At 40.5% G+C, this 23,940-nt stretch overlaps 2 protein-coding genes across 4 annotated transcripts; both read left to right on the top strand.

Annotated features, from left to right (window-relative positions):
* Positions 1–322: 322 nt before the first annotated feature.
* On the top strand, positions 323–23,673 carry LOC131187273 (E3 ubiquitin-protein ligase COP1-like). Of its 3 annotated transcripts, none has more exons than XM_058161545.1 (5): positions 323–679; positions 9,284–9,343; positions 10,004–10,101; positions 12,217–12,281; positions 23,590–23,673. In XM_058161545.1, the coding sequence occupies exons 1-5, from the start codon at positions 399–401 to the stop codon at positions 23,656–23,658; spliced, it is 573 nt and encodes a 190-aa protein (XP_058017528.1). In that variant the 5' UTR covers positions 323–398; the 3' UTR covers positions 23,659–23,673. The 3 variants fall into 3 exon arrangements, with proteins under 3 accessions (XP_058017528.1, XP_058017527.1, XP_058017526.1); XM_058161544.1 differs by lacking the exon at positions 23,590–23,673 and adding an exon at positions 18,487–18,579; XM_058161543.1 differs by lacking the exon at positions 23,590–23,673 and having other exon boundaries at positions 324–679; positions 12,217–12,637.
* Positions 13,844–18,442, top strand: LOC131187272 (uncharacterized). The gene is made up of 2 exons (XM_058161542.1): positions 13,844–15,282; positions 16,300–18,442. Exons 1-2 carry the CDS (start codon positions 13,870–13,872, stop codon positions 18,280–18,282), a joined length of 3,396 nt encoding a protein of 1,131 aa, XP_058017525.1. The 5' UTR covers positions 13,844–13,869; the 3' UTR covers positions 18,283–18,442.
* Positions 23,674–23,940: the final 267 nt, after the last annotated feature.

Consider the following 23,940-nt stretch of genomic DNA (forward strand, 5'->3'; position numbering starts at 1 on the left):
GTTGTCGTGCAAGGAAGGCGAAACCCCCCCCCCCCGAGCACCGATTCAACCGGTCTGACAGTTTGTCACAAGCACGCGATCTCCCGCTTTCCTCGCGCATAGAGGGAGAGACGAGGTTCTTCAACGGCGCATGCGTCGTTGTTAGTCAGTCCCTCCCCCCTCCGGAGTACTTGTGTTTTTGTGTGTGTTGGTAGAATTAGACAAGCGGGTGTCATTTCCCCGCCCCTTTTGCTTTGGATGGGAGGAGAAGAGCCAGAGGGAATCCGGGAACCAATCAGATGCGGAGTACTGGTTTCCAGAGGCGGAACGACAGTGGCGGTTTTTATTTACTTCATAGAAGTCCGTTGGTTCCTCTCTGCTCGCAGTTCGCCGGTGCTGCGGTGGATGGGCGGTAAGCGATGCGGGTAAGGGAGGAGGAAAGGCTCTTCTTAGCCGCAGTAGCTGGCCCAGGCAAGAATCGCCCATGTCCACCCTCCGGCCGGGCTCCTCCTCGATCACCAACTCGGGCTCTTGGGCACGACGATGGCGATGGGCTCCTCAGCGGTCCCCTGGCGACCCGTGTTGGTGGCGCCTGCCGTGTCCGCGTTAGCTCGTCTAAGTGCCTGGGAGCTGAGACCACATCAAAGCGTTGGGCATGGAAGGGAGAAGGGAATGACATCTCGGCGAACTCATGGCTGACGTAAGATTTAAGCTGTGCATTTGGTAGCTTGTGATTTTCTCCCACACACGGGCACACCTACGATTTAAGAATAAGTTCTGTGGAGCTAAGGGGGGCTTACTACTGCAGTCATCCTGCAAGCTCCCGGTCGGAAAAGTAGATGGTGAGGTTTCAGCTGCCCTGCATTTGCCTGACATCAGATTATTACAAATCAACCAGGATTGAAATATCTGTGTTGGTAGCAGGAATCTGTTTTGATTACTGGGTGACAGGAAGAAAAATTGTTTTGGGCATTTTAATTTTCCATTGTCTTTTCTGAAATCAGCATAGAAATCATGTGGTGGGTTCATAGCCCTTCACCAATTAATTCAGTGCGTTTACCTGGGAGCACTATTCCAGCAGAACCAGTCAACAGGACTTCTTTAACTACCCCAGACAAAAGAGACTTTAATCCACATTTCTTACAGAAGATGCTTGTGCAAGGAATGTGCCTCAAACTTCTGTCTTTTCTTCTAAAACAGTATCTCTAAATTGGGCAATATAAATTTGATACATTATTTTTAAAGAAGTCTTTTAATTAATGGAATAGACATTTTAATTTAGGTCCCCAAGTGCCTGATCAGCAAACATGCTTTCTGCCTTTTGGGGATTATTCAATTTCTCTTCAACGTGCATCATTCTGTGTATCTATACTATGTACTGAGCCTTCCCCCCCCACCATTTATTTTCTTCCTTGCATAGTTGCTCCACCTAGGTCTAAACCACTAAGTTGGCTCTTTCTGGATCTATTTCGACATTGTATTTTGGAAGTTGTGTAACCAAAACTGTCAACAATATTAATGTTGAATCATGGAATTATAATATGATGTTACAAAATTTATTGTAGGCTTATTTTGCAATAATCTACAAAAGAAAACATTTACATAGTAGTTGTACTGTCATCTGCATCAAGTCATCTACCACAAACCTAATATCTTTTTTCTGGTTAGCTATCACCAGATCAGACTATCAATTGTAGAAGGTTTAAGATGTTTTGCTTTAATGTGAAAGTCTTTATCCTTACTTGCATTTCATCTTAGTTCCTGTTCCTCTAATTTGGATCTATTATTAATCACTTGACCAGCTTACCTCCAGAAGTTGTGATGCTGCATCACTGGAGGTTTTTAAGAAGAGATTGGACAGCCATTTGTCTGGAATGGTATAAGGTCTCCTGCTTGAATAGCAGACTGGACTAGAAGACCCTTCCGACTCTGTTATTCTGTAATCTGGAACCCTTTGCTTATTGTTCTAAATAATTTTTGTCATGCAAATTATTGGCTGCCTTATTTTTTGCCTCTAACATTTTAAGAATGTGGGTTTTCAAAGACCCTGTTGCTCACATATGGTTTATCATCCTTCAGACTATCAGAAAGAATCTGGCAGCACCTTTTCCAACTAACACATTTTTAAGCTTTGGAAACTAGTTTCAGGCTATCATACCTGTTATCCTCCAGTGATATTCAGACAGTATCTAAACATAAGAGAATCTGCACTTCAGAGATGGTTAATTTTGCTCAAGGGCCTTTGGTATGTGAATTCTTAAGAGTCTATTAAGAAGAAGTGAATCCTTCAGATCTAGAAAGAAGAAGATCCCCACTTTCACATGCTTGCTGATTTTAGCAAAGAACTTTAAAACAAATGTAACTTGTTTTGCAGAAAAAAGTTTATTCCTTAAGAAGATTTGTTATTTTATGTGTTCGGTGTGTTTAATTACTTTACATTTAGTAATGTTTTCTTCAAACTTACCTAGAAGAGATTTTAAAGCAATCAGTTATTTTGAACCTCTTTCTTCAAGCCCTTCCTTAAAGTTAAAAGTTCTTAGGCAAAGATGTCAATTTTAAGGAAAGGTTTTCTGGTTTTGATTAATGATTCCTTTCTACTTCTTTGAAGGTGTATTTATTTAAATTTATTGTTACTGGGAAATTAAGTCATTGTTTAAGATATAACTGCTGTTCTCATTTTGTTTCAGATTAAATTTCATTTTAAATTAGATAATAGCTTGTTGATTTAGTAACACAAGAAATGTGTATTTGTAGCTTCATGGTTTTTTTGTCATGCTATATCGGGAGAACAAGGATCATCAATGGTTTTTAACTTACCCTTCCATGTTAAACTTCTATATTTTTGTTTTCTTTGAACAATTAACCAAAGCAATATTGCAGCAATGTGTGGTTTTTAACTATTAGCTTTAATTTATTTTCTTTAATCTAAATAATTTCAGTGAAATCAACCTTAAAGTTATTCATAAGCTATTTTGTAAACAAAGAGGACCAGAACATTAAGCTCTGGGAAGGTAGATACTATTGAGAAGAGATTGATTCACTACTAGGGTATAAGAAGGCTGGCAGGAGAAGCACAGGCTTACAAGATTCTGTTATTACAGCCTGTCTCAATAAAGTCATCCTATAGACACTCTTTCATGATCTGGTCTACCTCAAAGGGCTGATAGGTTCGTTGTAAAATACAGTTGCTAGTTACCAGTCTTCTTCCCTCCCTGTAAAATAAATATGAAGTTTCTTATTTTTTAGATTTATATAGCTACTCATCTCAAACGCATGACTTTTTAAATATAATTAAAAGGTGCTTAATTTTATATTTCTGAAATGTATTTTTATCCAATGCTTTAAGACAATATTCAATATAAACCTTAAATATTTTTTAAAAACAATAGTTACTTGTGTATACTTGTATATTGTCAAATTAGAAAAAAATAACTGAAAAGAGACATATTTTATAAATTTAGTACAGTATGAAGTAGTAGAAACTTTTCTCTCATAAGTCTAGAATATAGTATTGCAGTATACTACCATCCAGTAAAGCTAAATTATAGGAGATTCAAAAGGTGCATGTAAGGAATGTACTATGCAACGTGGTAGTGTCCATCATGTCGGAAAGCTTGAAAAGGAAAGTTCCTGTTCTAAAGTCAGGAAAATAGAGGTTAAATTCAATTACTGAAGGAGCATGAAAATTAATACAGAGGAAGTCCCGCTATTATTTGTGAGCATTGGGTCTTTGAGATAAAGGTGTCTTAAAGAAGTCTATCTGTTAACTTTAAAGCTTGCTTAAGTGCATAGTGAGCTGGTAGTTCCATGACCTTATGTGAAGTTAAATCACTTTAGATCTTTAAAAACGGGTATAGACTTTGGGGCAACATGGGACACCTGAAAGCTTTGGGTGCAATTCATAGAAGCTATCTAGAAGTTAACAACAAAGTCATCGCTTCCATCTCCTTTGGATTATATTTCACTTATTTCATCTAACTTATTACTAAATGCAAGCAACAGTTAAAAGAATGAATCAGTTATTTGGAACTAGATGACAAAGGACAACAATGTATTTTAAATATATTGCAGGCATCTTACTCCGTACTTCTAGGTTTCTTATCATTAGTAGTTTCATGGAGGTATTAAATGTCACAAGGACAAGATGGAACTCAGTGTTACAGCATAAACAAAAATTTTATTTATTGAACTGCAATCTCTAGCTGAATACCATCTGGCAAAAATGATCTTAACCATTGCAAAAATATCATAGTCCATGCAAATGCCGTGTCAAAAGTACTGAATCTCTTCTTAGAGATTCAGAATAACCAGTAGAGGCATTTCTGTTGTAGGTCAGCCATAAAGGTGACCATAATAATCTTGGTCTCATATCTTGTCCAAAAGCCCAGTTTAGATGGATTCAAATGATCAGTATGATTCAGATATGTCTGAAATTATAAAACTACTACCTTCTCAAACACTGTAAGCTGAATTAGTGAATTTGAGACTTTACAATTTTCCAATCCCTTTTTTTGTTGGCAGACTAAGGTTGCAAAGTAACTATCAAATGTTAATACAATATTTTAAAATGTATGTTGTACTCCCAGAGTGATTGGAGGAACATTTCAGATCAAAGTCTTCTGTTGATTTTGTATCTGCAAATATTTGTGGATTTCTATCTGGCTGGTGTGATTTGGACTTAAATTCCATCATTTTTTTTCTTTAAATTAATTTAGAAACATGAAAAGCCTCCAAATTAGAGACTTCCGGTTTGGCACCGTAGGTGATGGCGGTGATCTTTACGATCACCAACCTCTGGATTATGTGGAATCGCTAGGACAGCTTAAATCTGCTGTCCAGCGGTTCGGAAAACCCCTTCTTCGGGAGAAGGAGAAGGTGGTGAGCTGAGGGCAGAGGTTGAATTTCCCTAAAGCCCCTGAGAAAAAAGGGGTTTGAAGGGTTAAGTTCCCTCCAGTAACCCGAAGTGCTCCAGATCCGAGGATTCTTCTGCTTTGGCGGAACCAATCACCACGACCAAACGCCGAGATTTATTTTGGACAATAAAGGATTATACCGGACAGAACGAAAGTGGGAGAACTTTATGCAAGTAGCCAAGCCGATTCCCCGATACTTTGTAACAAGCTTGAAAACAGTAAAAAAATGGAGGCGAATTGTTAACAAGTTAAGGAGTGGAAAGCGAAAGCGATACTTTCAGCTTTCCGTCTGCAGTTGGTAATTTGCATGTTACTTGCTGCTTTACTCTTTAACTCTTTGCTGCCTGCTGATAGAATCTAGGGGAGATTTTTAAATACTGCTTTAAAAGACTGTGTTTTTTAGAGGTTAAGAAGATTTAAAGTGAATATTAAGTTGGAAATAAATAAATATATAATTTTATAGAAGATGGCAGCCAAACAATTAAAGTCTACTGTAACAAAGAGCTCTGGAACTTTATCAGCTAGTGCCTCTCCAGCTCATACAGCAGAGACTAGAACACTGAATTTAGAGGCGTTACAAGAGAACTTAAAAGGCTTTATAGAAGAAAAATTTAAAGTAATAACTGATGAGATGTCTGAAATGAAAGAGCAGATATCAGAAATTCAAGTGGGAAATAAAGAAGTTAAAGAAGGATTTGTAATGGCAGTACGAAGTTTGGCAACGAATGTGATTTTATTGGAGGAGGAGGTTGAAGAAATTAAGCAATATAATTTAAAATTAGAAAATAAAATGGATGAATTTCAAAGTAAAATGGAAAAAACAGAGGATGAAATAGTTTTGATACAATATAGAAATATGGAATTTGCTCTTAGAATTCGAGGTTTGAAAGAAAATAAGGAAGAGAATTTAAGGGAAATTTTTTCTGAAGTATTTGCTGAGATATTAGTAGCTTGTCCAGCAGATGTGGCTTATCAAATTGATAAAATATATCGTGTGAATTCTTGGATAGCAAGGCAAAAAAAGTTGCCAAGGGATGTTGTTATTTATTTTACAAACAGAACAGTGAGAAATCAGATTTTGCAAGCTTCATATAAGGGGGAGAAGATTCAGATTGCTGGTCAAGATATTTTGATATTAAAGGAAATTCCACCAAAAATGTTAAGGGCTAGGAAGGAATTTGCCTTCCTGGTGAATGAACTTAAAAAACATCAGATTGAATATAGATGGGATATTCCAACTGGTATAATAGTATATTATGCAGGGAAAGTATATCGTTTCAATACGGTTGGAAAAGCAAGAGAATTTTATGTTGAGGTATTAAAAGTTGGAAGTCTTCCCCCATTGGAAGCTAGAAGAAGGGAGGCTGAAGTGAAGGAAAGAGAAGTGAAGCAGGTACAAGAACAGATTGTGATGGAAGAAGATTTATTACAAGTGTTGGAAATACCTACGACGGGTTTAGATTCAAAAGAACAAAGGCTGACAAGAGCTGCTGCTAAACGCAAGGAACAAGAGATGAAGGCACAACAACAACTGGCAACTACTACAACGGAAACAGTGGGAGGAGCAAGGCCTAAAGTAAAATGTGATCTGCGGCTGGTGTTCCAAAAGTTTCCTATCTTGGAATGTTAATGGCCTGAACTCACCGTAGAAGAGAAGGAAAGTATTTCATTATTTGAAACAATTTAAAAATGACATTACCTGTTTACAAGAAACACATATTAGATCTTGCTAAATGTTGGAGATGCGATTGTGAAGATGCTACTTATTACCATATATGGTGGACTTGTAAAAAAGTTAAAGCATTTTGGATTAAAGTATGGTGGATCATGCAGAATATTTTGAAAAGAAGATTAAGTTTACTCCGCAGTTCTTTCTACTAGGAATAATTATGGACTACACAGCTATAGAGACTAAATTGATTTTGAACTTAATAACAGTCGCAAGACTTTTGATTGCTCAGTATTGGAAGAAAGAAGAATTACCTACAATCAAGAATGGACACTCAAAGTATCAAATCTGGCAGAGATGACAAAATCTCCGCTTACTTGAAAGACTATACACTAGAAAAATATATTCTAGAATGGAAAATGTGGATTGATTATATTTAAAATAAGTATCAGATAAAAAAATATTGAATAGCATATGAGTAAATTTAGGAAATATTTTGTATTAGATATATTTTGAAGGAGAGGGAATTGAGAGTGTGACTAAGTGTGGTGTGACTAGAGATTATAATTTAGGAATTATTTTGGATTATGATTGTTAGTTTTGATACCCTGCATTTTGTTCTGGGAAGTCGGGATGGGGGTGGGGGTAAGGGGAGGGAATTGGGGGTTTGGTAGAGATGGAGTGATGGTTAATGTACAGGGATTATTGAAGAAATATAATTAATGTAGGATCGGGTCTGCATAGTTACCATTTTAGAACGGTGAGGAGGGAGAAAAGAGAGAGTAGGAGGTAGGAAAGAGGAGAAGAGGAAGGAAGAGGGATAGTAGAGGGAGAAGGAAGGTGTAGGGTGGAGGTAGGAGCGGATGTAGATAAGAGAAGGAGAGGAAGGTTTGGAAAGTAAAAGAAGGTAGAAGAGGGAAGAGTGTTAAAAAGGGGGGTGGTGACTGGGCAAGCCCGACTAATTGTATATAACTGTACATTGGATGAATTATTTGATATGATTGTAAAAATAAAACTTTTTATGGAAAAAAAAAAAGCCTCCAAATTAAAATGTCTGCAATTATCTGCTCAGTTTCAAATGAGATGAAATTCAAGATGAGATGTAGACCTCTAAAGTAGAGTATTCATAGTAATGTCAGAGCACTCACAGTCAAGTATAGGTAAATTCTTAATTTAGAAATCAAGACAAAAAGCTGAATATCAAAAACAAGTTCCAGAAGACAAATAAAATCTTAGATCTAAGCAAAGATCAAATAAAAAAGGCACAAGATCAAGCTATTAGAAAAGTTGCTCCAGCATGTTTATATTTGTAATGAAAGGACATTATGATGTAATACAGTTAATGTATTTTGTATGGACCTTTCCCCTACACACACACACACACACACACACACACACACACACACACACACACACACACACACACAATGGTTTAGTCTTGATCCTTGATCACAGAAGACTAGCTGAAAGTATTTCTGGATATTTAAAAACACATGTTTAAGTTGTTGAAATTGTAAGCAAACTAAGATGCTTGGCAAAAATTTTAAAGAAATACTTGTTTATATTTCTTTCTTTTTTTTTATTCTTTTTTATTTGTTTTTATCTTTCTTTTTTTTTTTTGGTAAAAAGTTTTATTTTCATTTTCCAACAACCTATTCAATGTACAGTCTCTTATTCAACATTAGTCATTAACTTTCATTTGTTACTTATTCGGACCTGCCCAGCTACCACTTCCTTCCTTAACAAACCTTTCCTCCTCCCTTCTCTACTTTCTTCTACTTTCTTCATCCTTCCTCTCCTTCGCTTTTCTACATCCTCTCCTCCTTCCCCATTCCTCTCTTCTTCCACCCTTTCTAACCCTCTCTCTTTCCCTTTTCTTCTTCCTCTCCTTTCCCCCTTTTCTACCTCTCTCTTTCCTACCTACTTTCTTCCTTCACTCACTCCTCTCCCTTTCCATTCCCTTCTGAAATGGCAGCTGAGCAGCCCCGCTTTCATTTCATTTCATTTTCACTTGTTTATATTTCTTTGAGTGGGTGTTTTTGCTGTTTCTATACTACAGGAGAAAGTGGTCCTTGCTGTTTTATATTTGATTCTGTTTTTGTTGAATATGGCTTTGATAGAAATACCATCTGGAGTATTTCTGGAATGTGTGAAGAAATTAAACTGAGAATTCAGGGTTTTTTTAAACTGCAATATTTTAACAATTTGTGCACTTAGAAAAAAAAAACTGTTACTCCCTTTTCAGATTTTAAAATGATAGTTAAAAGGAAAAAATCATCTTAAATTTTTAAAGAGGAACACATATATAAATGAGTGCTTTAGAGTTTTTCTGATTTTTCAAAATGAATTACCTACTGATCTATTTCCTCATTTTTAACCATTTCCCTATTTAAATTTTAAGTGTAGTACCTGAGATAACTTCTACCGATTACTTTTTCCAGATATATACATAAAGAAGTAACTTGGATGTATATTTGAATGTCTTTTGTATCACATCTTTTATGTCTCAACCTATTTTTCTAGATTTTTCTTTAGATTTTAAGACTAACTTTTGGTCTTTGGGCTTTCTATTAATAAGAGATTAACAGAGGCTTCTCAATGCTGGTGATGTGTAATAAGAGTTTTGTCAACTATTGGGTTCATTTCCTTCTCTCTAAACAAAGCAATGGTGTTTATTTAAAAGATTCCATTGATATTTATGTGCTTTTCTTTCCCTTTCAAGCCCCATCTGCTTTGATATGATTGAAGAAGCTTACATGACAAAATGTGGACACAGTTTCTGGTAAGGTTGCTTGATAAAACTGTTTCGCAAGAGATATTTAGTTATAAAATGAAAATGTTTGAACTAAAGTTATTTTGTTAGATGCATCTTTCTAACTCAATATCTTCATTGGAGATAACCTGGGATAACATAAAACATCTTCTATTTCTGAATGGTAACACTGACATAGCTTTAAACAAATAACTATTAAAATATATGAAAACAATTTGATGGATGAAGCAGGACAGGACACATGCATCAGATGCTTCTAAGTGACTATGAATTCTTCAAAGCCATTAATGGTTTTCAAAGTTCTTACTCTTAAAAGCTTATTTTTTTGAAGTGATATGTCTCATTGAAAGTTTGGATGAATACAATTCTTTCTCCACTTTGTATGTTATGAAATATCTTTGAAGATGATAAATCGGTGTTGCAGGCAATCGTATTTAATATTCAATATCTTGTTGCTTTTTGTAACAAGATAATATTAGTTATCCCCCCCCAAAATTGCCCAGAACTTAAAGATGCTTCATTGATTTGATCTGTCTTTAATACCCAACCACCTGGTACCACAGCTCCAATTCCTTAACTAACAAACAGAATGTAACGTATCATATTCAAAAGCACATCTTAATAAATTTCTGCAGTATTTTTCACTGTTCTGTTACTTTTCTTGAACAGTTACAAAAGTATTCATCAAAGCCTGGAAGATAACAAGAGATGTCCCAAATGTAATTATGTTGTGGATAACATTGATCATTTATATCCTAACTTTTTAGGTAAGTTACAGTGTTCAGTAATACAGTCTTCAATCGTATCTTGGTAACTTTCTCAATAACTGAACATTTATTGCTGGGTGTTTATTTCTTTATTATGTTTCACATGCTTCTGTTGATTTTGTACAACATAGACTACATTCCTGGACATGTAATATCTGAATATCTATCAGATATTATCTGATCTATAAAAATCACTCTACCTTTGCAAAACAATAAGTGATGAAGTTGAGAAAGTCTATGGTGGACCGTGATTGTGAAAGCAACACATTGAAAACTATTAGTAACCAAATAATTTAATAATTCTTAGTCATATTTTATTTTGAGATGTGAAGAGAAAAGGATGAAATCAAAATAGGCCTTATGCTAAATGAATTGTATACTTGCCATAAAATCTTTTTAAGTCATAGTGCCTATGACTCAATTCTCCTGCCAAGATAGGTTTACAAAACTTTTTCTACTCTTTTCTTGGAAATAGTGGCATTTGTATAATGGTTTGATAATAGTCTTTTCTGATCTTGGACTGTTTGCGAGTGATCTTGCAAGCTCTCAGATTGCTGATCAATAATTTATTTTAAACATTTATGTTTCATGTAATGTTAAATTGGAAGTAGGAAAAATAAAACTGAATTAGAGTTTATTCTTCCTTTTAATTTTGTGTGAATAGGAGAGAGACATACATGAAACTAATATGGACAGTAGGAAAAAGTGCAATTATGTAATTTTGTTGTATATCGTGCGAATAAGTCCATTTAGTACATTTGACAATAGTTACAGACTTATTAAAAGAGCAATTTTAACGACCTTCTGAATATGATGGGAAAATTGTACTTATGGTGTATATTTTAATATAGGTAATGTGGATTGGGACATATTCCATAAAATGTGATTCATGTTCAAATGCTTAGTTTCATAAAATTAATTAGTAACATAATGAATAAGTCACACAGAGCAACTGAAGTTGTTAAAATATAAACGAGTTAACATCTGCTATAAGTAGACTGTTGTGTACAATAAAGTGTAGCTTTTAATATTCCTACATATTAGATGAGCTTCAATCTCCTCCTTGATTTACTCATATTTGTACTTGTGCTGTATTTGCAACAACACATCTCTAAATGTCATTAGGGATAAATCCTGTTAAATTTTAGCTATTGATTGTATTTTATATTACCCAGCTAAAAATGACTCATGTTAGTTTGCAAAAGGTAATATCAAAAAGCAGGAAATCACAGTACTACAGCAAAATCCAAATTCTAGAATAGGCATGGCTACCGTATTATTAAACAGCCTTCAAGTGTTTATTAAAACAAGATTGCTTCAGTGGCCTTTTTGAAAGCTAATAACGGGGGTACCAAATATGGACGCCATCAAGGAAGAGGGCCGCCTTAGGGCCCATGTCCCTTTGCATATTTGTAGGTATGAGATTCTCAGCATCCTCTCCCTGTAAGTATTGAGCAGATTCTGCGAGGGGGGGGGAGGAATGACTCCCTGGAATCAAACCACTTAGTCAAAAGCAGCACTTTGAAACCTACTGACAACCATTGTAGTGAATAAAGGACAAGAGTAACATTTGCATAATGGATGTCACATTCTTTACCAATGGTAGCTTTGGTGTTTAAGTGAAAACTATGTAGAATGCTTACAGTAATCCAAAGGTGTGATAACAATGGCATGATTTATTTTCAAATATTTTTTATTTAAGTGCACTACAACTATGAAGTATAGGTCATTAATAGGTTAGATGAGGCTGAATACCCACAAATCTGAATGCATTTAATGGTCACATTTGATGAACCCATTACAGAATGGTAAAGATGCATCTTATTTTGATGTACTTTATAGTTTGCTGAAAAAAAATGAGTGACCGTGTTCATCAATACTGCTGTATAAATTAAAAATACTGTATGTACAGTATACATATACCAGAAAAAAATTGAAAATCTTTTTATTCTGATTGGCAAGTGAGTAATAATATTTGTTGCTCTTACTGAATTAATAAAAGTGCAGTGTTGAAGTTTACTCCTTTGATTTCCTTAGTATGCATTTATTTCTAAGATAGTTTGCCTTTCATCTCTCATCTTAAAATGTACTACTTAGATCTTTTTTGCCCTGTAGTGAATGAGCTCATCCTTAAACAGAAGCAAAGATTTGAAGCAAAGAGATTCAAATTGGACCATTCAGTGAGTAGCACCATATGTCCCAATCTTCTTTCTTTCATTTGCTTATTTGGGGGGGTTAAGGGATGGAGAACATGTATTCCTATGTTCTAAGCATTTGAGAATATCTGTCTGTTTAGCACACAGCTCAATTAATCTGTGTAAGCGGAGTGTTATTTGGGATTTTCATTATACAGTCTAACTTTACTCTTTAATATAATAATGGTTTTGATAGATTTGTGAATATAGATCAGGGTGGATAAAAATTGATGATTTTTTTTAAAAAGTCAAAAAAATGATTTTTTATTTAAATTGGATTTTTTAAAATTTTTATCAAATTTATTTTAATAAAATGGTTTTGGAGCAACAATCTACCTAAAGGTAGTTCTCCCTGTCGGGGAAAACGGCCGTCAGGACTGGGTATTTTCTCCTGGTTGCTGATTGGACCGAGTCTTTTAATTTGTTGTTTGTTGTCCCCGCCTCCTCCCATTTCCCTCCAGCTTTTTCGACTCGGTTGGCTACGGACCGAACGTGTTTGCGTTTTCCTCAGGCTTGATATTCAAGCTTTGGGGCTCGCAGTGTTGTTTGTTTCTTTCATTTTGGCGCCCTTTGGGCAGTTATTCTTTATTTTATTTTTATTTTTATTTTTTCCTCCCTTCCTTGAAATTTTTATTTTTATTTTTATTTTTTTATTTTTTTTTACAATTTATTGGCGTGGTTCAACGGGAGCAGGGGCAAGCTCCCTAGCCCGCGGAGGGCTTCATCGGCAATTTCGTCGCTTGGAGGGCCGTGGAAAGTGCTCACGGGCGGGTCCCCGACGCGCTTAAAGCCGCAAGGGCCGAAAAGATATCGGAGAGGCTCTCGGGCGGTTCCACGCAGCACCCCAGACCGGCGGCTCGCTCTCTCTCTCTCTCCCTCCTCGGCCTCACTCCCCCTCGCACTACAAGGCTCAGAACTTTACAGGCCTGCCTAACTCCGCCAGGCGAGCGGCTCGTCCGCCCTGGCATTGGGCAACTCCTTTTTTGGCGCTAGAAGCGCGCGAGGGGGATAGAAGCAGATCGTCAGGCCGGGGCCTTCGCATCTTCAAGCAAGCGGCGGTCAGCAGAACTGATTCCCAGAGTAACGAGCTCGGCCCAGGGAGAGAAATAACAAAATAAAAATAAAGGAGAGAGAGCCTTTCTTACGCCTCCCGCTTGAAGCGCAGCAATCGCCAGCTAGACAGCGGGGCGTTGTCGGCCTAGAACTACAGCAGTCTCCAGCGAAACCGTGAGTAGGCCGCAGCGGCCATAATTTTGGCGGGAAAACATTCCAAAATGGCGGACGCCATTGATATTCAGGCAGACCGGCCTGTTTCACCTCAGGAGGATGCAGGACAGGATTCTCCGGGGGAGGGCCCCTCTTCAGTATCCCAGGCTTCCCCACCCAGGGGTCGGAAGGCACTTCGCACCAAGGCCAGCAAGGGGGCGAGGGCAGAGGAGAGGCGCCATAAGGCTCTAGAAAAGTTTTTCTAAGGCCTCCAAGAGGGCTTATAGGTCCCCTTCACCAAAGGGAGGAAAAGCATAACAGGGCGGGCCTCCCTACTCGCCCAGCTCCAGATCCATTTTCCCAGCCAATGCAGGGGTCTGGTTCCTGGTCCCCTGACAGGGATTCCCCCTTGCCCATGGGCCAAGCTGGATCAACTCCGTTGTTCCGCACTCTTTCCGAGCTGGAGCTCCAAAGTTATACGGAGGTCCCTCCGGCCCAACCAGCAGGTGTAAGTCAAGAAGTCGGGCCTCCCGTGCAACTCACAGAAGCCAGGTTGCCACAGATGCCAGTGTTTCAACTGCCTGAATCCTTTGGATTAATGATTCGGCAGGCCATACGTCAAGAGTTAGCTCACTCCCTTCACCGAGAGGCGGCTCCATCTTCCTCGACCAAGTCCCACAGTGGGAAAAAACGGGGCGATACTCCTAGTTCGGCACCCCCCAGAGCCAGTCCTCAAAGGGAAAAATCCATTGAGGAAGGTAGTCTGGCCTCGGTGTCAGAGGAAGAAGATGCAGGAGACAATTTGTCAGAGGATGAGGGCCTGGGGCCGGATCAGCCGTCATTTGTGGGGCTTTTTAAACCACACCTGTTCCGTTCCCTTCTGTTCAAAGCCCTGGCAACCACTGGCCTTGGGGGCAGTGCGGCTCCCTCAGCAGATCCTCTAGCCCTACCTAGTACTTCTACTAACTTGTTCGTGGAACCCACGGTGCCAGCAGAGACTATCCCGGCACCTAAGATGTTCGTGGACGTTGTCCAACGGCAGTGGTCCCATCCAAGTTCGGGCTCTAACCCTAATGCCACGGACAAAAAATTTTATAATTGTGCGCCAGACCTTGAAAACATATTGCAGGTGCCCACGGTGGACGCCCCAATAGTGGCCCTAACAACATCCTCCCATGTCACGGGTCCCGAGAACGAGGCCCTTCGCCCTGAGGACAAGAGAGCGGACCAATCCTTGGTCAAATCCCATCAAGCTTCAGCTTGGGCCGTCAGGTCATCCATCGCATCTTCATTTTTTAATAGAGCAGCTATTATGTGGCTCAAACAGCATCAGAGCCGGTTACCAACATCAGATGTGAGGGCTCATCAGGACCTTAACAAGGTAATTGCAGCCTTAGAATTCTCCGCAGATTCGACTCTGAACGCGGCCCGCTTTTCAGCCAAGTCTATCGGATCTACGGTCACATCCCGCAGGCTCCTATGGCTACGCCACTGGCGGGCTGACACCAGAAATAAATGGCGCCTAGCTTCCTCCCCCTACGCAGGCTCGCACTTGTTCGGTGCCTCCTTAGATCCAATCCTGGTGGAAACCAAGGACAAGAAGAAAGTGTTACCATCTTTATCCCGACGGGGGGATCTGCGACAACAGCCCTATTTTCGTCCCTCGCCCTCCCAGGCTTCTTCCTCTTCTTCTTCCTTTCGTGCCCAGGAATTCGGAGGGTCGGGGTTTCGTCGGCAAAGATTTCCACCGTTCAGAGGCAGCTCCCAGCGGAACGATCAGGTTAGAACAGGGGCCAAATTCACTACCCGTAAACCATTCCGGGGGGGACGAGGCAAACCGTACAACCGTTTCAAGTAACCTTCCATCAGATCTTCCCATTGGAGGCCGGCTGGCTTATTTCTCATCCCAATGGGACTCGTCTACTTCGGACAGGTGGGTCCGGGATACAATTCGACACGGACTGGCCTTAGAATTCCTCTCCACTCCCCCGACGGTTTTCGTTCCCTGCCCTGTTGCCTTCCGTAGCATTAGTGCTTCCCTCGTGGAATCTGCGGTCTCCCATTTGCTGTCTATCCGGGCCATTCAGAGGGTCCCCTTGGACCAACAGAAACAGGGTTTCTATTCTAGACTCTTTGTGGTAAGCAAACCGTCGGGTGGCTGGAGGGCTATTCTAGACCTTAAAGCCCTAAATAAATTTATTGTATACCATCGCTTCAAAATGCACTCTTTACGTTCCATCCTGGAGTGCATTAGGCAGGGGGACTTCATGGCCTCCATTGATTTAACGGAAGCCTATTTGCATATTCCCATTAGACGAGATCACCGTAGGTTCCTCAGGTTTTGCTTCAATGGCTCTCACTATCAATACAGGGCCCTACCCTTCGGGTTATCATCGGCCCCCAGGGTCTTCACCAAAGTCATGGCGGCGCTTATTGCCTACATTCGGGGCATTCCTGTTAGGCTTCAAGCTTACCTAGATGATATTCTCATTCTGTCTACGTCTAAGGAACAGGCAAATAGGGATATCTCTCTGACCATTGAAGCATTGCAATCTCACGGGTTCTCGATCAACTGGGATAAGAGTCATCTTATCCCTTCTACCTCCATTGTTCATTTGGGTGCACAAATTGATTCACAAAGCTCGAGGGTTTTCCTGTCAGCTGAACGTCAGGTTAGCTTGGCCGAGTTGGCCAGCACAGCTAGGATCTCGCGGTCGGTTTCCTTAGAACAACTGTCCCAGCTCCTAGGGAAAATGGTGTCATCATACGATATTGTCCCGTGGTCTCGCCTCCACAGTCGGCCTCTTCAATGGTTCCTCTTGCCACACCAGAGGAAACGGTGCAGTTCTTCCAGGCGACGGGTGAGTCTTCCACGGGAGGTAGCCGACTCGTTGGCTTGGTGGACTCCAGAGGTGGTAGCCAGGGGCTCGGTCTTCAGGGACCCAGTGAGGGACGTGATTACCACCGATGCCAGTCTGTCGGGCTGGGGAGCACATCTCGAGCAACACCTAGCCCAGGGCACGTGGTCCCACGCGGAAGTCAGTCATGGCATCAACTTTCTGGAGCTGCGCGCCATCCGTCTGGCACTTCTGGCATTCAAGGATCTTATCCGCGACAGGAATGTCCTCGTTCTCACGGACAACATGACGGCGAAAGCGCATATAAACAGGTGGGGTGGCACTCACTCTCGCAGGTTGATGACAGAAACTCTCTCCCTCGGTCGTTGGGCCGAGTCCCACCTGCGGTCGTTGAAGGCAGAACATATCGCGGGGACGGACAATTGCAAAGCGGACTCCCTCAGCCGTCAGACTATCAGCCAGGGAGAATGGTCCTTGTCCCCAGCGAATTTCCGCGAGTTATCGTCCCGTTTCGGGCTTCCCCTAGTGGACTTGTTCTCCTCCGAAACGAACAATCAAGTGCCTCGGTTTTTTTCGAGGTTCCCCTCGCGTGGAGCGGAGTCAGTGGATGCCCTCCGCAGCAGCTGGCCTTGGGGCCTCCTATATGCCTTCCCACCGATTCCACTGATTCCCAGAGTAATAAGGAAGCTCCTCACGGAGAAGGCAGAGTTAATCTTGGTCGCCCCCTTTTGGCCCAGGAGACCCTGGTTTGCGGATCTAATGACTCTCTCAATCCGGGAACCATGGAGAATCCCGGACGACCGGGTGTCACTCAGCCAGGGACCAATCCAACATCCCGAACCGCAGTGGCTACGCTTAGCCGTGTGGAGATTGAGCGGAGCATCTTAACTAAGGCAAGGGTTCCTCCTCAGGCCGTTCCCACCATGCTGGCCTCTCGCCGAGACTCTACCAAAAGAATTTATGAGGCCACGTGGCGCACGTTTGATAGTTGGTGCTCATCTCAAAATTTAGTATCCTCCATGGCTTCAGTACTAGACATTCTGGCCTTTCTCCAGCGAGGTCTCGATTCCGGGCTGGCGACCAATACTCTCAGGAGGCAGATAGCGGCACTTTCCTCAGTACTTCGATGTGGTTCTCTTTTACCCCTGTCAAAAGAGCCTCTCATTCAACAGTTTCTCCGGGGGGCTACTAATGTCAATCCGCCCGTGGTCCACCGTTTTCCATCTTGGAGGTTGAACGCGGTGCTCAACGCTCTGACGAAGACGCCGTTTGAACCACTCAGAGATTCCTCTCTTCGTTTTCTGTCGCTGAAAGTCGCCTTTCTGATAGCCATCACCTCGGCCCGCAGGATTTCGGAATTGTCGGCCCTGTCAATTCGTCAGGACCTCTGTTCTTTCTTCAACGATAGGGTGGTTCTACGTCTGGATCCTACTTTCCTACCAAAAGTGAACTCTCAATTCCATAGGGCACAAGAAGTGGTGTTGCCTAATTTCTGCCCAAATCCCAAGCACCATTTAGAAAAAGTGTGGCATACTCTGGACGTACGGAGGGCATTGAAGATTTACATTGATCGGACATCAACCTTCCGCAAAACAGAGGCCCTTTTCGTATCGTTCCAACCACTTTCGCTGGGTCAGAAGGTGACCAAATCGGTTCTGGCTAGATGGATCAGGGCGGCCATCGCCACAGCATATGAAAGTCAATCTCTGCCGGTGCCGCGTAATATTACGGCACATTCGACCAGAAGCGCGGCTTCTTCTGCCGCTTGGAGCGCTCAGGCATCAATCGATGAGATCTGCAGAGTGGCGACGTGGTCCACTCCCTCTTCGTTCGTTCGGCACTATAAGGTGGATTCCTACGCGTCGGCTGACGCGGCGTTTGGCAGGCGTGTCCTGCAAACGGTTTTGTCTCATCAACAATGACAGACCGCCTTCAACCCTCCCGGTAAGACATCGGGCTTTGGTATGTCCCAGTCCTGACGGCCGTTTTCCCCGACAGGGAGAAGGGAACGTTGTCTTACCTGAACGTCCCTTCTTAGAGAGGGGAAAACGGCCGTCAGCCCCACCCAAGGCGACTGTCTAATTGGGGTTAAGGGGCGGGAGGGCACTAATTCTCTCTCATTACAGTTCACCACGACGGTCGGATCCTCGCCGAAAAAGCTGGAGGGAAATGGGAGGAGGCGGGGACAACAAACAACAAATTAAAAGACTCGGTCCAATCAGCAACCAGGAGAAAATACCCAGTCCTGACGGCCGTTTTCCCCTCTCTAAGAAGGGACGTTCAGGTAAGACAACGTTCCCTTTTCTATTTAAGGTACATAAATAATTTAGTTTATTCAGCATGGAACGGAGCTTAGTTATGTAGCATGAGGCTGTATATTCTGCAACATTGAGGACCCAGATTGTTGGGGGGGCAATAAGTTGACTTTGTAAATATACAAATAGAATGAGACTATTGCCTTACACACTGTAAGCCGCCCTGAGTCTTCGGAGAAGGGCGGGATATAAATGTAAATTTAAAAAAAACAACAACATTGGGACTGTCAGTAAGTCAATAGTGGGTCAGAGGAGTAGCAGAGATGACTGTTGCTCTTTAAAAATTATGATTTAAATCAAATTGATTTAAATCAAGCCTTTTTACTAGTCAATTTAAATCAAATCCACCCTGATATAGATTCAAAATGTTCTGTATTTTCCAGTGCAGTTTGTAATTATTACAAGTTATGACAATGAGATAATTGTGAAAGTTATGCTTTATAAGACTTAGATAAAAGTATTAAAACTGATACTACACTTCTCATTCACATAGTCAGATCTTTTTCTGTGAAATTCAAATTGTCTACAGGAGACTGAAGTCTTGGACTATTCCAGTTCAGATCATTATATAATATAATGGTCCATGAGTTAAAGTCCTGATTAAGCTTTGGTACCCATAGGAAATATCTGGTGGTATATGCCTGAGAAGTCACATGCGGCATCATGGTGGCCAGTGTAACTGCAAACATTAGTCATTATAACATGTATAAAGAGGGAAGTCACATGAAACTTAATGCATGAGGACATATCATAACACAACATCTATATCTTTCTTTTGAGAACTTAGGTGAATGTGGTGTGCTTATGCCATTCCGATAGTTTCTAAGGTTCTTCCAGGAAGCATTTATTTGTATATTTATTTAATTTGGCCACCTATCTCACCAAGTGACTAATAATTATTAGGGACTAATGACATTAAAAAAATATGTAGGAGCCAAGAATAAATCACTCATTATAATAACTAAATTAACCATAAAATGGGTCTGCACACACTTGGACCACCAGGCCTTGGCACAGAGGACTTTAAAAAAGCCAGCAAGGGGCCATACTGAATAAATCTATCATGAGATCATAGCACATTGAGTATATTATTGAACTAGTTAATCCACAAATGTAAATATGGGAACAATTTTTGTTGCAATTCAGGTGATAATCATAAACAGATGCCAAATATAATTGTATAGCTATGGGCTAATGCTAACGTTACTGTATTTGGACTGTTATTTATTTATTATTTATTAATTTAATTTTTATACCGCTCTTCTCCCAGAGGACTCAGGACGGTTTACAGCCAAATAAAAAACAAAATTCACAAAAATTAAAAACATTTTAATATTGTATTTACACAAGAAATTGAAATAGTTTGGTTAAAAGGTTTCACTTTCATATTAAAGTAAACATATATACAGTTTCTGTTAAACTTTTATTTGGAACAAGAGACTACATTCTTTTATTTCCCTACAAGTTCAAACAGATACATTAACATTTCATCTGAAATATCACAATTTCCATTACATATCTAATTACCCGAATTAGTTACCTAAATAATCTATGGAACATTCTGCGCATGTCGCTGGGCTTTCCCCCCTTCTTCAGCATGTGGCTGTTCATGCCCATTCATCAATCTAGCTGTACCTGGGAGTTTAAGCATAGTATTTTGTATGGGATGGCAAGTGAAACTGGAGACATGAGAGAATCTGTCAGATGTGCGTGACTTTAGAGTCCTTTCTGGATCTGAATTGGATAATTGAAGCTCTAATAACAATTGAGTGTTCCAAAAATATTTTGAGGGCACGGGAATGAAGGAAGGAGGTGGTATAAGTTTGGGATTATATTATTCAGGGCTCATTGCTACAGCAAAGTGTGAGATTCTGCACAACTGTAGTAATGCTTGTCCTGACTCACCTCAAGGAGATTGGACGTTGCTTCTGCAAATTGTTGTTATTGTTAGTTGCGAAGTCGTGTCCGACCCATCACGACCCCATGGACAACATTCCTCCTGGCCTTCCTGTCCTCTACCATCCTCTGGAGTCCATTTAAACTCATGCCTACTGCTTCCGTGACTCCATCCAGCCACCTCGTTCTCTGTCGTCCCATTCTTCTTTTGCCCTCAAGCTTTCCCAGCATTAGGCTCTTCTCTAGTGAGTCCTTCTTTCTGATTAGGTGGCCAAAGTATTTCAGATTCATCTTCAGGATCTGGCCTTCTAAAGAGCAGTCAGGGTTGATCTCCTCTAGAATTGACTTGTTTGTTCGCCTTGCAGTCCAAGGGACTCGCAGGAGTCTTCTCCAGCACCAGAGTTCAAAGGCTTCAATTCTTTGGCGCTCAGTCTTTCTTATGGTCCAACCTTCACAGCCATACATTGCAACTGGGAAAACCATAGCTTTGACTATACGGACTTTTGTTGGCAGGGTGATGTCTCTGCTTTTTAGTACGCTGTCTAGATTTGCCATAGCTTTCCTCCCCAGGAACAAGCATCTTTTAATTTCTTGGCTGCAGTCCCCATCTGTGGTAATCTTGGAGCCCAGGAAAATAAAATCTGTCACTACCTCCATTTCTTCACCATCTATCTGCCAGGAATGGAGAGGGCCGGATGCCATGATTTTAGTTTTCTTAATGTTGAGTTTCAAGCCAACTTTTGCACTCTCCTCCTTCACCCGCATCAAGAGACTCTTTAGTTCCTCTTCACTTTCTGCCATTAGAGTGGTATCATCTGCATATCTGAGGTTGTTGATATTTCTTCCGGCAATCTTAATTCCAATTTTTGATTCATCTAGCCCCGCCTTTCTCATGATGTGTTCTGCATATAAGTTAAATAGGCAGGGTGATAGTATACAGCCTTGCCGGATTCCTTTCCCAATTTTGAACCAATCAGTGGTTCTATGTCCAGTTCTCACTGTGGCTTCTTGACCCGCATACAGGTTTCTCAAGAGACAAATAAGATGGTCTGGTACTCCCATCTCTTTAAGAACTTGCCACAATTTGTTGTGATCCACACAATCAAAGGCTTTAGCATGGTCAATGAAGCAGAAGTAGATGTTTTTCTGGAACTCCCTAGCTTTCTCCACGATCCAGCGTATGTTGGCAATTTGATCTCTAATTCCTCTGCCTCTACGAAATCCTGCCTGTACTTCTGGTAGTTCTCGATCCACATACTGCTGGAGCCTAGATTGTAGGATTTTAAGCATAACCTTACTAGCATGTGAAATGAGTGCAATGGTGCGATAGTTTGAACTTTCTTTGGCATTGCCTTTCTTTGGAATTGGAATGTAAACTGACCTTTTCCAATCCTGTGGCCATTGTTGAGTTTTCCAAATTTGCTGGCAAATTGGGTGTAGCACTTTTACTGCGTCGTCTTTTAAGATTTTGAATAGCTCAGCTGGAATGCTGTCTCCTCCACTAGCTTTGTTGTTGCTCAGATTTCCTAAGGCCCATTTGATTTCACATTCTAGGATGTCTGGCTCAAGGTTAGTGATCACCCCATCGTGGTTATCAGGGATGTTAAGCTCATTCTTGTATAGTTCTTCTGTGTAATTTTGCCACCTCTTCTTAATCTCTCCTGCCTCTGTTAGGTCCCTGCCATTTTGGTCCTTTATCATGCCCACCTTTGCATGAAACGTTCCCTTCATATCTCCAATTTTCTTGAATAGATCTCTGGTCCTCCCTATTCTATTGTTTTCTTCTATTTCTTTGCACTGTTCATTTAAGAATGCAATCTTATCTCTTCTAGCTATTCTCTGGAATTCTGCATTCAACTGGGTGTATCTTTCTCTTTGTATCTCCCTTGCCTTTCGCTTCTCTTCTTTCCTCTGCTATTTGCAGAGCTTCCTCAGACAGCCATTTTGCTTTCTTGCATTTCTTTTTCTTTGGAATGGTTTTAGTTGCTACCTCTTGTACAATGTTGCGAACCTCCGTCCATAGTTCATCAGGCACTTTGTCTATCAGATCTAATTCTTTAAATCTATTTGTCACCTCTACTGTATATTCATCAGGGATATGATTTAGTTCATACCTGAGTGGCCTGGTGCTTTTCCCTACTTTCTTTAATTTAGGCCTAAATTTTGCAAGAAGAAGCTCATGATCTGAGCCACAGTCAGCTCCTGGTCTTGTTTTTACTGACTGTATAGAGCTTCTCCATCTTTGGCTGCAGAGCACATAGTCAATCTGATTTCTGTGTTGACCATCTGGTGATGTCCATGTGTAGAGTCGTCTCTTAGGTTGTTGGAAAAGAGTGTTGGCTATGACCATCGTATTGTCTTGACAGAATTCTATCGGCCTGTGCCCTGCTTCATTTTGTACTCCAAGGCCATATTTGCCTGTAATTCCGGTTATCTTTTGGCTTCCTACTTTAGCATTCCAATCTCCCATTATGATAAGGACATCATTTTTTGGTGTTAATTCTATCAGGTGCTGTAGGGCTTCATAGTACTGGTCAATTTCATCTTCTTCAGCACCAGTGGTTGGGGCATAGACTTGAACTACTTTGATATTGAATGGTTTGCCTTGGATTCGGACTGAGATCATTCTGTCATTTTGGGGATTGTATCCCAGTATTGCTTTTCCTACTTTTTTATTGATTATGAAGGCCACTCCATTTCTTATGAGGGATTCTTGCCCACAGTAGTATACCTGATAGTCATCTGAATTAAATTCACCCATTGCTGTCCACTTTAGTTCGCTGATTCCTAAGATGTCGATGTTCAGTCTTTTTATCTCTTGTTTGACCACATCCATAGTGAAAAAGAAAAAAGTAGCCTGAAGTAAATTTATCCTTTCCTTACAATTTTTCTCAGAATGGTATGCTTCCATTGGATTACTGTGATCGCTTTATTTTATTATGACAAGTCTAAGCTATATTGACTTAAGGCTCTGAAACATATCTTGATTATTTGTTTCCTTTTTTTTCCCCTCTTTAGAATGGACACAGGTGGCAAATATTTCAAGATTTGTTGGGAACAGACCAAGACAATCTTTTTTTTTTTTAATTGAAAAAGTTTTAACAAACAAAAACATTTTCCCCCTTTCCCCCCCCATCAAAACCCCCTTCCCCTCCTTCCCACCCCCGGCTTCCCGGGTCAATCACAAGGTATTGTTATACATAAACCAAACATAGAATAAAATTTTCCCTTCTAATCCAATTAACCTCATCCAAATCTTTTCATTTCCTAACCCCCATTATATAAAATAATACATCCTAATTATTCAAAGGCAATCTGATATCTCTTAATCTGATATCTGTTTTGTAAATAATCCATTTTTTCCATTCA

Source organism: Ahaetulla prasina, unplaced genomic scaffold (assembly GCF_028640845.1).
Source record: "Ahaetulla prasina isolate Xishuangbanna unplaced genomic scaffold, ASM2864084v1 Contig14, whole genome shotgun sequence".
Classification (NCBI taxonomy): domain Eukaryota; kingdom Metazoa; phylum Chordata; class Lepidosauria; order Squamata; family Colubridae; genus Ahaetulla; species Ahaetulla prasina.

Excerpts from the sequence above, each read along its gene's own strand:
- LOC131187272 (XM_058161542.1), top strand. The coding sequence starts at position 13,870 with ATGCAGGGGTCTGGTTCCTGGTCCCCTGACAGGGATTCCCCCTTGCCC. Across the intron at positions 15,283-16,299 it reads GCTCCCAGCGGAACGATCAG|TCGGCCTCTTCAATGGTTCC; the intron begins GTTAGAACAGGG and ends TCGCCTCCACAG.
- LOC131187273 (XM_058161543.1), top strand. The coding sequence starts at position 399 with ATGCGGGTAAGGGAGGAGGAAAGGCTCTTCTTAGCCGCAGTAGCTGGC. Across the intron at positions 9,344-10,003 it reads AAATGTGGACACAGTTTCTG|TTACAAAAGTATTCATCAAA; the intron begins GTAAGGTTGCTT and ends TTTCTTGAACAG. Across the intron at positions 10,102-12,216 it reads TTTATATCCTAACTTTTTAG|TGAATGAGCTCATCCTTAAA; the intron begins GTAAGTTACAGT and ends TTTGCCCTGTAG.